At 45.6% G+C, this 14,783-nt stretch overlaps 1 protein-coding gene across 2 annotated transcripts in view; it reads right to left on the bottom strand.

Moving 5' to 3' along the window:
* The window catches only part of kcnh8 (potassium voltage-gated channel, subfamily H (eag-related), member 8), a 129,853-nt gene that overhangs the window by 89,097 nt on the left and 25,973 nt on the right, over positions 1–14,783 (bottom strand). For both annotated transcript variants that reach the window (XM_015955810.3, XM_070541460.1), the window contains exon 2: positions 395–628. In XM_015955810.3, the coding sequence (XP_015811296.1) occupies positions 395–628 (234 nt within the window). The remainder of the gene's footprint in view (positions 1–394; positions 629–14,783) is intronic.

Genomic DNA, 14,783 nt, shown 5'->3' with positions numbered 1-14,783 from the left:
CACGTCTACATAAGGAAGTGCAGCTCAACACCAAACCACTCACAGTCAGCGTTTCTAACCGATCTATGCTCCGAGTTCTGAGCAAACCCAACCCGATCATTCGGCCCGTTCTGACCAGATCAGCCCGAGCCACTCACCCTGCCGACTCACAGTAAGTCAGCTTGTTTCCTTTTGGAGCTGCCGTGCTCACCAGCTTTGTACGGTTTGACTCCTAGAGCAAACGCGTGTCAATCTGCCCGGCGTCAGTCACTCCGCGCTTGGGTCAAAACACACGCTACAGTCCGAACTCTCTCTCCGGTTCAGCTCAGCGCGAGTCAAGCCTTACAGTTTCATCCCCTTCTTGGTGAATGAGTCTAATAAAGCAAGTAACACAATATGCTTTTTATCTTTTTACCTGTCGTTGTGTAGAACATGATCTCATCTTTAAACTCTTTGCGCTCCTCCAAGGCCTCATCGATGCTCTGGATGATACTTTCACTGGTCTCAGGCCCATAAAGGAACTTACAGGCACAGCTCTTCTGCATGACCTCTGCCCGAGAGAAGCCTGTGAGTTCACAGAAGCCATCAGAGCAGTAGACAATTGGAAAGCCTTTGGACATCTGAGCATTGGCCAGGATGAAGTTGCTGTCTGCAAGAGAAAGAAAAAAAAAGAAGAAAGATGACAAAGAGCTGAGTTAAGAAATGTTCCTCAAACTTTTAGTAAATACTAGAGATGTGCCTTTGTGAAATTTTGGCGATACAATACGTATCTCGATACAGGTGAGATGATACGATATGTTGCAATACATTCAGCCAAACAATGGTAGCAACTGAATGAAGACTGAATTTATTGTAGGGAAATTCAAGAAACAGTACAAACTGATACGTAACATGTTTAACATGAGGTATCTGCACTATAATAGAGGGATTTGCATTTCTGTGGTGGAAACAAAACCCATTGCACACTGCTGCCAACTAGCAGTCAGTATTTGAATTGCATCAACAACTCCATCAGTATGGTAAAGACATGCGGCACTGCAGGCACCATGAATAAACAAAACAAGGACAGTAACATCAAATTTTACAGGTTAACTTCCTTTTCGGCTCAACTTAAAACAAAACTTTTCACTATCCATGAGGAGAAAAAATAATCTGACTGCACAAAAGAGTACTCTCCTCCTGGAGGACTTTGAGTGTGTTAATGATACTAGGAGCTATGGTGACTGGGGACATAAAATGGTATGGTATAATAGCAGACATAAGACAAAAAAAGCAGATCTGGAGGTGGAGGCAAAGAGGAACATGGCAATAATCACTTTAATGAAGGGGGGAGGTGGAGAGACAGGATGCAGGTTGTTTAAACTAAAAGGGAAACAGCAGATCTGTTTCTATTAGAACACACGGTCAGTCACGCACTGGTCTGCAATGTGTTTCGATGTTTTTCACCACATTGTGTGACAACAGAAGAAGTAAAGCAGACAGAGACACTCAGTTTTGTGTTTCTTCCTTTTTTCAGTTAAAATTCAGAATGAAGACACGATGTCAAGTAAATCATCTCCCCTAAGGACCGAGACGTTACAGCATCAGGAATGTCTGAGCTCAACCGGACAATGAAGATTTATAGTTATCAGTTCAGTTGGAACAGGAAGTGTGAATAAAGGACGAATACTTTTTTCACACTTCAACATTACACAGAGATACCCTCTTGTTTACACAATTGTTTTAAATTGAACCACATTGGAAAGTTCTTCTGCCCCCCAACCCAACCTTCCCTATCCATGTGTAAGTGAGTCCGTGAACGTTCCTTCATTCAATCCCAGTGTTCATTGCCTTATGTGTAAAGATGTGACCTGGAGAACTGATAAAAAAAGCTTACAGGCCCATGTGAAGATGGAGAGGAGGGTGAGACAGATCATCCATCCACGTGAACATCCAGGCGAGTTTGAGATATTCAGCATTCCAAGGACAACACGCAGCAAATGACGGAGAATGACAGACGAACCAGCAAACATCACAGGACAAACAGGGCTCCAATACATGAGGATAAGGGAAACTGGGGAGCAGGGTACCGAGGGGCAGGTGAGGCTAGTCAACGCTAACAAGGGGAGACAAGACAACAGGGCTGGGAAGAAGAACCTGACAGTACCCCCTTAAGGACAGCAACAGACAGTAGAAGCAAAGGAACCTCGAGCAGTCGGCAGCAGTGTTTGGAGCAAATTAAGGATTGGATGCAATTAAACTTCATCCAGTTAAACAAAGACAAGACTGAAGTTATTGTCTTTGGAAATAAGGATAGGATGGAGATCATTGCTCATCTTGGCTCCAAAGGAATAAAAACAAAGACTCGGGTTAGAAATGTTGGTGTCATACTTGATTCAGTGTCATGGTCTGCGTCTGCGTCTCCCTCATGTGTCTCCTTGTGTGCTCCATTCCCCTCTAAGGATCCCCTTATGTGTCTCTTTGTGTTCCTCATGTGTCCCCTGGTCTGCAGCCCTCCAGATTATCCCTCCCGGGTCCTGTGTTACTTCGGTCTTCCCCAGTCACCCCTCTGCAGTTTTTATAGGTTCAGCTTTTCATTTTATTAGTCTCTTTAGTGTGGTTTTCCCACCGGTTTTTGTAGTTTTCCTTCCCCTTAGAATATTAGTTATTTTTGCTGCTCTTCTTGTCTTTAGGTTTTTACCCTTAGGTCATGTTAGTTTCCTCCCTGATGAGTTAATTGCTTTCACTTGGTTTCTCTCCCCACACACCTGCAGCCTATCTGCCTCCCATCATGCCCCAGTGTATATAACCTGCGTCTCTGTCTGTTGTTGGGTCATTGTCGTTGTCACCTTTGTCTCGTTCCCCTCTCTAGATTTGGATCTTCGTTTTGGATATTCTAGGTTTTGTTATTTGGGACTTTTGACTTTTGTTTTTTGGCTCCCTGCCCTTTTTTTGGATTGAGTCTTAATAAAAGGATTTTACTTTATTGCTCCACGCAGTGTCATCTGGTTCTCTGCATCGTTGGGTCCTAACCTCCTCTTGGCTCCCCATCGTGACATTCAGACCTGAGCTTCACTGGTCGCATTAAGGCCATAACTACCGGTAGATCAGCGTTTTATCGTCTGCATCAAAAAGCAAGACAGAGGTCTCATGTCCAGATCAGACCTAGAGAAACTCATTCATGTGTTCATCTACAGCAGGCTGGACTATTGCAATAGTCTTTTGACTCTGACTGGTCTTCCCAAATAAGCTGTGCAGCAACTGTAGCTTATTCAGAATGCTGCTTAACAAGAACCAAGAGAACCGAACACATCACTCCTGTTCTTAGATCTCTACACTGGTTACCAGTAAACCACAGAATCAATTTCAAAGTACTTCTACTAGTTTATAAATCACTCAGTGGCATGGGGCCAGAATACATGTCAGATCTCCTTCAGGTATGTATGCCCAGCAGGGCTCTGAGATCCTTAGGAACCAGTCAGCTGGTAGAACCCCGGGTCAGAACCAAACAGGGTGACGCTGCTTTTAGCTACCATGCTGCACATACCCAACTAATAATGGGTCTTTTTACACCACAATATAAGTGATGCCACACAAACACAGTTTCATCTATTTTGTACTGACTTTGGTGGTGAGATTACCACTTTAGCCTCCAAGCTAGCCATCACTACCAACACTTGAAAGTCCACTGAGCAAAAATGAAATCAAACACAGATGGTCAAGTAGTGCCTCTTCGGCTGTTTCGATGAATCGCTCAGGTGCGATGATGTGATTTTTAACTCGGAAGAACAAAGAATGATGGGATCTTCAGCTCATGCAGATGATGGCCTGTGTGGGCTGGATGAATGGAGGTCGTTTAGCTCAGTAAACTGCTGATTTATCTGCGTGCTGCAGAGCACCACTCTTCACACTTGTTCACTGGAGTCAAATGATGAAACCTGCTATTTGTACAACTTCCAGGGAGAGTGGCATCAAACTGAGGTGATGCGTGTGTGTGTGTGTGCGTGTGTGCGTGTGCTGGAAAAGTGTGTGTCTGGGTGGAATAAAATCTGGATTAATGACAGAAAAAATATTAAAGTAGCTGATGTTTATCACAGTTCATTAGCTAATTTTCATCTTCCAGTCTGAGCAAACCAGCTGTTTATACCTGAAATTATCTGTGATAGCACAGTAACACACACACTCAGGTACACAAACACACACTCAGTGTCTAAATAATGCTGCTCTCTGCTGATAGACAGTGTTTCCACCACAATACCTATTATGTGAGACATTGGACAATGAAGGTTTGACAGCCTGTGCAAGTTATGTGTGTGTGGATGCTAGTGTGTGTATTTGATTGTGTCCTGCTGCCATTTGATAAGCAGCCCAGTGTCTAACCCTACACAAGAATTTAATGAAGCACAATGAAACATCTGACTCTGTGAAACGGCAGCAAAAACATAAAATCTTAACATTTGTATGATTGCAGTAAATAAATCACTCTCTCTCTCATTCTCTCTCTCTCTCTCTCTCTCTCTCTCTCTCACTCTCTCATTCTCTCTCTCTCTCTCTCATTCTCTCTCTCTCTCTCTCTCTCTCTCTCACTCTCTCATTCTCTCTCTCTCTCTCTCTCTCTCATTCTCTCTCTCTCTCTCTCTCTCTCTCTCTCTCTCTCTCTCTCTCATTCTCTCTCTCTCTCTCTCTCATTCTCTCTCTCTCTCTCTCTCTCTCTCACACACACACACACACACACACACACACACACACACACACACACACACACACACACACACACACACACACACACACACACACACACACACACACACATTTCTAGACCTTCGGATATCCAAACACAAAGTGAGCTTTATGATCACTCCTCCATGACAGAAATCTTTCGATTGCAACAAAACCTTGTTAGATGTTTAATTGTTTGATGTTTTGTGTCGAGCTTTGGTGAATAAACTCTGAGAGAAATGTGAAAGGTTCATCTTCTAATCTCACTTACTAAACATTTACCTCTTTAGGCGTTCTACATTTTCTCAAACTCGTAAAACACTTTGAGACTTCATGAGGCTCCCTTCACACCAATGCCTCCATTGAGTGTCTGCATTACAGCAACTGGAAAACCTCCTTTAGGATCGAGCGCGTCATAATGCTGCAGGCGTTTTACAACCAGCTGCAAGCAGGTCAATCCTTTGTCTTAATATGCTTGATTAAATTTGCATGAGCCATAAGCACAACCACCGTCATTAAAAAAGCACCAGTGATTCCTTTGTAGGAGGATGCCGACAGGTCTTTGTTTTATTGGTTTGTGGTGATCGTCCTGATGGATGACATCACAATCTGGAATTACTCTGAAGTTAAGAATAGGCTACAAAAGATCATTAGATTTGCTTAGAAAATGATCAAAGAAAGTGGGGGTCAGGACCCAACCGGGCTGTACCCCTAACACAGGGACGCAAAAGGATGCATAAGATCAGATATGTGGTCACTAATACATTTATTTTATGTTAACAGCTAACCAGCACATTATGAAATAAAGCTTTTGATGTTGTAGTCATCTGTCTAGCTCATTAGCAAGACTTGTGTGGTTTAAACTGATACTATGCAACTTTTTCATATTTTAAAATCATTTTCTTGAGCCACTATGTTCTGATATGAACTTTTACAGGATTAATTAAATGTCACTCTGCCCCCCCCCCCCCACTGCCCCCCCACTGCCCCCTGTAGCCAGAATATCACACTTGCAACTTCAGAGTGCCAGTCCAGTCCCTGTTTGACTTTAAGTAAAGTGGAGATGACATGTCTTGCGCTGGACTCTGCTTCCAACACGATTCCTGCATGTTTTTGATCGTGCAATTGATTTGTTTGATTTAGTGATTAACCCCTCCTGTGAACACTAATGAAGGCTGAGGAGACATTTAATATGTTAGATCAAGGTGTTAAAAATATTAACGCACAGCGAGGAGATATGTTTCACTATTGCTTTCACTAACGGAACACTAGTGGGTGCTAAAAGCAAGCCAAAATTGTTTAGTGTCCCAGTAAGCAGAAATCTTTGGGGTTCACGGATTTTTGCTGTTGTGGGTCAGAATCTGAAAAGTTTGTGAATGAATGCTTTAGAAGATATTTACACAAAACAGTCTCATTTCTCAATCATGTTGGAAGGAAGGTTACAGATTTCCTTCTCAGCCTGCGAGTGGTTGGTGAGATTTTCCTCTTTAAAAAGACCAATGCGGGACTTAGTCTTTGTTTACAATCTGTCTTGCCTCCGTACTTCCTGGTTACAAAACCAATCAGTTTTGAGCCAGCAGGGTTGCCCAGTCTGTGCCAAGAGGCAACCTCCACCTGCCATAAATGAAGCCAATGAAGAAGTGACAAGAACTGCAGTTCTCCCCCCATCCACTGGGAACTGTAAGGTTTGTACAGTCAGTGTTCTGCACGGTCAAAAGTTGCATTTGTAATTCAACACCGGCTGGCAAACAGCACCAGGGCCCTTATTTGTCAAACATTAGTATAAACTATCCTACATTCCTTCCTACGAATGAAATTTAGAATGTGTGTTCAGTCAAAATCCTGATTTATGAAATATGTGGTGGCCTCTCGTACGCACGTTCCTCCGCAGTTGTTGGATAATAAATTCCATCTACAGAAACATCCTCACTCGTGAACAAGACCCCGAGATACTTAAACTCCTCCACTTGAGGTAGGACCTCTCCCCCGACCCGGAGGTGGCAAGCCACCCTTTTCCGGTCGAGAACCATGGTCTCAGATTTGGAGGTGCTGATCCTCATCCCAGCCGCTTCACATTCGGCCGCGAACCTACCCAGCAAGAGCTGAAGGTCAGAGCTGGATGACGCTAGGAGGACCACATCATCCGCAAAAAGCAGAGACGAGATTCTCCTGCCACCAAACTCGACACACTCCACACCACGGCTGCGTCTAGAAATTCTGTCCATAAAAGTGATGAACAGAACCGGTGACAAAGGGCAGCCCTGGCGGAGTCCAACCCTCACTGGGAACAGGTCCGACTTACTACCGGCTATGCGGACCAAACTCACGCTCCTCTGGTAAAGGGACTGAATGGCCCTTAACAGAAAGCCACCCACCCCATACTCCTGGAGCGTCCCCCACAGGGTGCCCCTGGGGACACGGTCATAAGCCTTCTCCAAATCCACAAAGCACATGTGGATTGGTTGGGCAAACTCCCATGCCCCCTCCATCACCCTTGCAAGGGTATAGAGCTGGTCCACAGTTCCACGGCCAGGACGAAAACCACATTGCTCCTCCTCTATCTGAGATTCAACTATCGATCGGACCCTCCTCTCCAGTACCTTGGCGTAGACCTTTCCAGGGAGGCTGAGGAGTGTGATCCCCCTATAGTTGGAACACACCCTCAGGTCACCCTTCTTAAAGATGGGGACCACCACCCCGGTCTTCCACTCCCTAGGAACTGCCCCCGATGACCATGCAATGTTGTAGAGACGTGTCAACCATGACAGCCCTACAACATCCATAGCCTTGAGATACCCAGGACGAACCTCATCCACCCCCGGGGCTCCGCCGCTGTGTAGTTGTTTGACTACCTCAGCAACTTCTGCCCCCGAGATCGGACAGTCCATCCCCAGGCCTCCCAGCTCTGGTTCCTCCTCGGAATGCGCATTGGTGGGATTGAGGAGCTCCTCAAAGTATTCCTTCCACCGTCCGACTATAGCCTCAGTTGACGTCAGCAGCTCCCCATCCCCACTGTAAACAGTGTGAGCGAGTTGCTGCCTTCCTCTCCTGAGGCGCCGGACAGTTTGCCAGAACCTCTTTGGAGCCGATCGATAGTCTTTCTCCATGGCCTCACCAAACTCCTCCCACGCCCGAGATTTTGCCTCGGCAACTGCCACTGCTGCACCCCGCTTGGCTATCCGGTACCTGTCTGCTGCCTCCGGAGACCCACAGACCAGCCACGCCCTGTAGGCCTCCTTCTTCAGCCTGACGGCTCCCCGAACCTCTGGTGTCCACCAGCGGGTACGGGGGTTGCCACCACGACTGGCACCGGCCACCTTACGACCACAGCTAGCAACAGCCGCCTCGACAATCGCAGAGTGGAACAAGGCCCACTCGGACTCAATGTCCCCCACTGCTCTCGGGACGTGGTCAAAGCTCTGCCGGAGGTGGGAGTTGAAGACCGTCTTGACAGCTTCTTCTGCCAGGCATTCCCAGCAGACCCTCACTATGCGTTTGGGTCTGCCAGGTCTACGCGGCATGTTCCCTTGCCATCTGATCCAACTCACCACCAGGTGGTGATCAGTTGACAGCTCCGCCCCTCTCTTCACTCGGGTGTCCAAAACATACGGCCGCAGGTCAGATGATACGACTACAAAGTCTATCATCGACTTGCGACCTAGGCTGCCCTGGTACCAAGTGTACCGGTGGGCATCCTTATGTTCGAACATGGTGTTCGTTATGGCCAAACTGCGGCTTGCACAGAAGTCCAATAACAAAACACCACTCGAGTTCAGATTAGGTGGGCCGTTCCTCCCAATCACACCCCTCCAGGTCAAGCTGTCATTGCCCACGTGAGCATTGAAGTCCCCCAGCAGGACAATGGAGTCCCCTGATGGAGCACTATCTAGCACTCGTCCCAGGGACTCCAAAAAGGGTGGGTACTCTGAACTGATATTTGGCCCATAAGCACAAACAACAGTCAGGACCCGTTCCCTGACCCGAAGGCGCAAGGAAGCTACCCTCTTGTCCCCCGGGGTAAACCCCAACACACAGGCAGAGAGTCTCGGGGCTAACAAAAAGCCAACCCCAGCCCTCCGCCTCTCACCCGGAGCAACTCCAGCAAAGTAGAGTGTCCAACCCCTCTCCAGGTCTCGGGTTCCAGAGCCAATGCAATGTGTCGAGGTGAGTCCGACTATATCTAGCCGGTACCGCTCAACCTCTGCCACAAGCTCCGGCTCCTTCCCCGCCAGCGAGGTGACGTTCCATGTCCCAAAAACTAGTTTTCTTGTCCGGGGATTGGACCGCCAAGGCTCCCGCCTTGGTCTGCCACCCGATTCACATTGCACCGGACCCTTCATGTTCCTCCTGCGGGTGGTGGGTCCACAGTTGGACGAGCCCATGTATCCGGTTCGGGCTGGGCCCGGCCGGGCCCCATGGGCGAAAGCCCGGCCACCAGGCGCTCGCTCACGGGCCCCAACCCCAGGCCTGGCTCCAGGCCTGGGGTTGGGGCCAGTTGAGGTGGTTTGGGCATCTGGTCAGGATGCCTCCTGGACGCCTCCCCGGGGAGGTGTTTCGGGCATGTCCTGCCGGCAGAAGGCCCCCGGGTCGACCCAGGACACGTTGGAGAGGTTACATCTCCAATTTGGTCCGGGAACGCCTTGGGGTCCTGCCGGAGGAGCTGGTGGACAAGGCCGGGGAGAGGACGGCCTGGAGCTCCCTAATTGGGATGCTGCCCCCGCGACCCGGACCCGGATAAGCGGAGGAAGACGAAGACGAAGACGAAGAAACATCCTCAATTAACCACATTTGGCCACACTACTTCCTCAGAATGAAAGGGAATTCACTGGGTTTTTCCCCAAAAAGAAAAACTTTATTGACAGTAAGATCGAGGCACAGGCTGCCGAAGTGCAAAAGAACCAAACAAGTAGCAGAGGTTATAAATGTGTTCAGGACAGAGGAGAGGTTCCCGTCAGGAATAAATAAAAAATGGAATATGATCAATAGTAGAGTAGCGGGTTGTCATTTACATTTTACATTTAAGGAGTCGTTCTGTTTAGAGTTTGTTTTATTTGGAAATGTTTTCTGAGAGTGCAGCCTCTTCTGAGTTGTCAATCAGTCTGGTTACCTTGACAACGCATGTTTGACTGGGGAGCAGAGGAGGTTCTTGGTGATTTTCTCAGTCCCTACACTCCCAGCAGGTCCTTGAGGTCCAGTGACCAAAGCCTACTGGTTGTGCAGAGCACCAGGCTAAAGACCAAAGGTGATAGATCATCTGCTGCTGTGGTCCTCAGACTCTGGACCTCTCTCCCCCTGAGCCTGAGATCAGTGGACTCAGTGGTCTCCTTTAAAAAGCAGCTGAAAACTCACCTGTTCAGGTTTTGGTGTGACCTTCATCACCACCCTTTCCTTATTCTTCTCTTAGTCCGCCTTTCCTGGGATCCACTAATTTCCCTCTCTCCTACTCATTTTCCTCGCATTTTTTATCACAATTTTTATTTTTTCTCATTTAAAACATATTTTAATCATTTTTACACTTTAATTTTTTCCTTTGTTTTTGTGAAATGCTTCGAGATTTTTATCCTGAGAGGCGCTATATAAAAGATCGTTTTCTTTTTTTCTTTCTTTGAGGGTTTCTCGTAGTTGTAAAATAAAATATGAAATGCTATCGGAGTGTTGATAAATGACGGCTCTGGATTGTGAAAAGAATGGAAGCCAGCAAAAGAAGCAGCGCAGAAGTTCTTGTTCATCTAAGAAGCCACCGCATCCTTTTTAACTCTAATATCCAATAAAGAATGTTAGAGGCTAACAAGCTAACAGTGCTAACAGTAAATTAGAATAAAATGTCGTCTCTAAAAACATCTCTAATTAGCAACAACTTGATGCTACAGTGAAACGTATTTATCTACTTATCAACTAACTGTGAATGACTCGTCTTCACTCATCATCTAGGATCTTCTGGTGCTGATCCGTTGTCGGTACAGGATCTGCTCTGGTGCAAGATCGGCTCGGGGTCCTTCGACTGCCAATGACGTCAAAGTAGGCAAACCCACTCAGGCAAAATACACTACACATCTATACTGTTGGAAAGAATTTAGCAGTTTCGTTATTAAAATATTGTTTCTTAAGACGTAAGTTTGTGTTTATAATGGTACTTGTAAAATAAAACACTATATTGTATTCACAATGTTGAACTCCTCTTTGAGCACATCCCTTGAAGGATCATAGGTATTAGCAACACCTGTGAAATTGTATTTGCAGGAAAGAAGTGTGTCCCGTTTATTGAAGTATTTTGTGTTTAGTTTTTGACATCTTGTCCATGCGTAGTTCAGTCATAGCTGCTAGCCAAAACTCTGGAGTTAAAAGTTTTCTGGCTTTACTAAAATACCTGTCTGTACTTATTTGATTGATGGTAGTTTTACTTTCTATTAGACTCCAAATGTAATCATTTGGCACGTTTCTAATTCATAATTTGTAAGAATGTAATCGGTGATATTAGCATTAGCATTCCTATGGCAGAGAGTTAGCATTGCGCTAACTCGCTGCCAAATTGCAGCCTTTGCGATTAGAAAATCTTCTTTTGTCGCTTCGCAATTTAACTGCACATGCAGTTAATCGTTCAGCCCTAATATACATGCAGCTCTATGCTAAAAGTGCATTTTCAAAGAGGTAATGATGGATTTCTTTGTAAAAGTTGTCCATCTTTCCAACAGAAAAATTTGCCTGGACCAACGTAACGTGATAACAACGTAACGTGATTACCTAATACCGTAAAGTTCATGTTCAGCCAATCAACTACTTTGACAAAACAACGCTGACAAACATCAATGGACCAACACCAGACAGAGACACAGACAGGGTTAAATACACTGGGGAAGAAGGATGAGAGGGAGATGAGCTGCAGGTGTGTGGGGAGAGGAACCTAGTGAAAACGATTAACCAATCGGTGAGGGGAGAGTAACTTGACCTAAGAGTAAAAACAAAACCTGAAGACAAGAAGATAAAGATAAACAACTCATGATCTGAGGAGAACTAGAAAACCAGTGGAGAAAGAAACACACTAAAAGAGACTAATAAATGAAAGGTGGAACCTATAGGAAAAAACTACAGAAAGAAAAACTACTGAGGTGTGACTAAAGGAGACTACGGGAGCAACGGACCTGGGGGATACCTGGGCAGGGGGAAAATCTAGGGGCTGCATATCAGGGAACACATGAGGAAGATGCAGACAATGACACATGAGGACGCCAGAAGGCAAATAAGGAGAACCTAGAGAGGGATGGAGAACACAAGGAGACACACGAGGGAGACGCAGACCATGACACTTGTAACATGCCCTATTAGTGCATTAGACCATTCACATACAGCTGCTTCTTTGTGCTGTATTCTACCGCTCTTCGCTCAGAGGAAAAGGAAGACAATCCTAATTTTCTAAATATTTTTATTGCTCATAATCAGATAAAAAGTTGCCTAGTGAACTAGACCAAATTCTTGCCTTGCAAAGTTTGTGAACGCTCATTGAAACCTCTGCAGCTCCTAGCAGCATTCTGGCTAGCCAATCACAGCTTTCAAACAACTGGGATTAGTCCACAATGGTGGGCCAATCACAGCACTCTATCTGCCTTGTGGGCTAATCAGGACCCTCTATTCATCTGGTGGGCAAGATGATGCAACAGAGTGGAACAAGATGGTGACAGCTCGTTAGTCTGGCTTGCCAGGATGGATAAAAAGTACAATTTTGCAACAATAGTTGGCAGTCAAGTAATAAAAGAAAGTAAATCAATAACCTGCTGTTCTTCAGGCAAACTTAATTTTAATGTGGGACTTCACTTGTTTTTGCTGACAACCCACCCCCTTCCCACAAAAAGAAACGTTGCAGTGACTCATTTCTTCTGATTTGTTGGAGGCTGTTTAAGCTCAACGCCGAGACTCTGGCAGCATCATGAGGTTGTGTTTTCAGCAAAACTACTCTGACAATTTTCAGATGGGATCCTGAAGAAAAGGAGTGTGGAAATTGACTAATGGCTCCGACAGAGAAATATTTATGTTCTTGCACAAAGTGCAACTTGTCAGTAAAGATGCTTTCCAGCCAGCCATGTTTAAAAATGAGATGCGTTTTTGGTGTGGTAAAAACAAATAGAAGCTTAAAACAAGCCCGTGCAAATAAAATCAACAGTGTGCAACAATACATTTGTATTCCCTGTCAAAACACCTAACAGAGACAATCTGACAGCTGCTTCCATTTATAAAAGAAAACATGAAAATAAGTCATGTCAGCAGTAATGCCCTGACTGGATGTGCAGACAGGAACAGTCTCAGTGTTGGGACCAGCTGTCAGAGGCATCCAGGCTCAGGGGAGGCCAGAGACACAGCAACCCCAGCCTGTCTGGGAGGGAGGGTACATCCTGTTCTGTGGTGAACTGAAATAAATTGGATGTGTATGGATGATCGGGACATAAAGGGGCATCACTCGGGTCAATAAATCCTCCCAATTTCATTAAACGATCACAAATAGAACTAATTACCATAAATGGATTCTAAACAGGTAAAAGCTAAGACTGGATGGGTCTGACCCTGGACAGGTCTCCACTCAGCAAAGTGGTTCCAAATGTACAGAGCCAAGAAGAAAGCACGGCATCAGAGACTCTAGGTCACTGTTGGCTAGGGGGCGGAGTCACTGGCTGCTACAGAGTGCTTCAACTCGCTGCCTTCAGACTTTTCCGGGTTTGACATCAACATCACCACCATGTTGTTTAATTTATGCAATGTGCTGTGTTTTTGTGTTGCGTACAGATCAACCTCGATCCCGGGGGCCTAGCCCTAACCTATGGCAAGTTCACTCATAAGAGCCATTTCTCAGCTGTAATGGAAAACCACGCAAAATAACTCGAGTCAAGTCATCCTGAGAGGTAGAAAAAGGTCCAGTGGAGAAAAACAACCATGGACAAACACCAGTTTAACCTAAACTTGCATGTTTTTGTACTTAACTACACATGCACGAGGACATCATGTTAACAACACACAGAAGGGCAGCCCTGGTCCAACAGTCAGGTTATATTACAATGTCTTATGTGTATGTTTATGTATTTAGCAGACACTTTTGTCCACAGCGACTTACAGGCAGGTTGCTCTTGAGGCTAACAACAAACACTATTCAGTCAATCCTAGGTGGCAGTGAGGCAGCATAATCAATCACAGAGGGAAGCAAGCATGGAGTGTGCAGTAGAGTTGGGGACGGGTGCTGGGAGGGTGCTAGTTTAGAAGATGCTCTATGAAGTGCTGGGTCTTCAGGAGTTTCTTGAATATCGACAAGGAAGCCCCTGATCTTGGTAGGTCATTCCACATCTGTGGAACAACACATGAACATAGTCTGGATTGTACTGAGCGTGGTGTAGGCACTGCTAGCCAACAATCCTTCAATGACCGGAGCAGCGTAAGTCTTTGCAAGAGGATTCAGGTATGTCTTTAGAGCGATCTGCAGGTTCCGATTCTCCCGTTGGGTTCATCCTTCTGAAGCAGCAAGTGAGTTTAGCTCAGGGTTTCAGCATCGCAAAGCTGATTAACTTTGGTCACGAAGACTAGAACTGACCAGTCTACCTGTGCTGGAAGAAACATCAAAGCACTGCTCCTGCTTTAATAGGACGAAGCAGGACCAATGGGGAACTCCAGTGTTTTCAGTAATTTGTTTCTTTTCAATAGTTTAAAAAGAGTTCCTAAAGTGCAAACCGGGCACGAACGTCAACATTAGGCGTGTATTTGTGAGGAAAAAAGCCTGTAAAACACAGCAGCGACAACGATGCTGCTCAGCACTAAGTTCAGCCTTTAAAGGCGGGGCTTATTGTTTATGTGTTGTGTCGTCTGATTGGTTTGTTTGTTGCCTGTTGCACCTACTCTCTGATGACTTTGAGGAGATGATGATTTTGTATTTTCACTTGCAGGTTCTGATTTCTTTGTTGGTATGAGTGTATTTGGACACTTACTAACCTCCATATTCATCAACATTGAGCTATCCACACCCATCTTGTTTTGTTTTAAAAACTGCTTCCTGATTGGTTAATCTATTATCAGTTTGACTGAATATCGACAAAGGCAGCATGGCGGAGCTTTACTGGTGCTTTGCAGCTACG

The sequence above is a fragment of the Nothobranchius furzeri genome, chromosome 11 (assembly GCF_043380555.1).
Source record: "Nothobranchius furzeri strain GRZ-AD chromosome 11, NfurGRZ-RIMD1, whole genome shotgun sequence".
Classification (NCBI taxonomy): domain Eukaryota; kingdom Metazoa; phylum Chordata; class Actinopteri; order Cyprinodontiformes; family Nothobranchiidae; genus Nothobranchius; species Nothobranchius furzeri.
The sequence above is the reverse complement of the archived record's forward strand: the minus strand, read 5'-3'. Positions and strand labels throughout refer to the sequence as shown.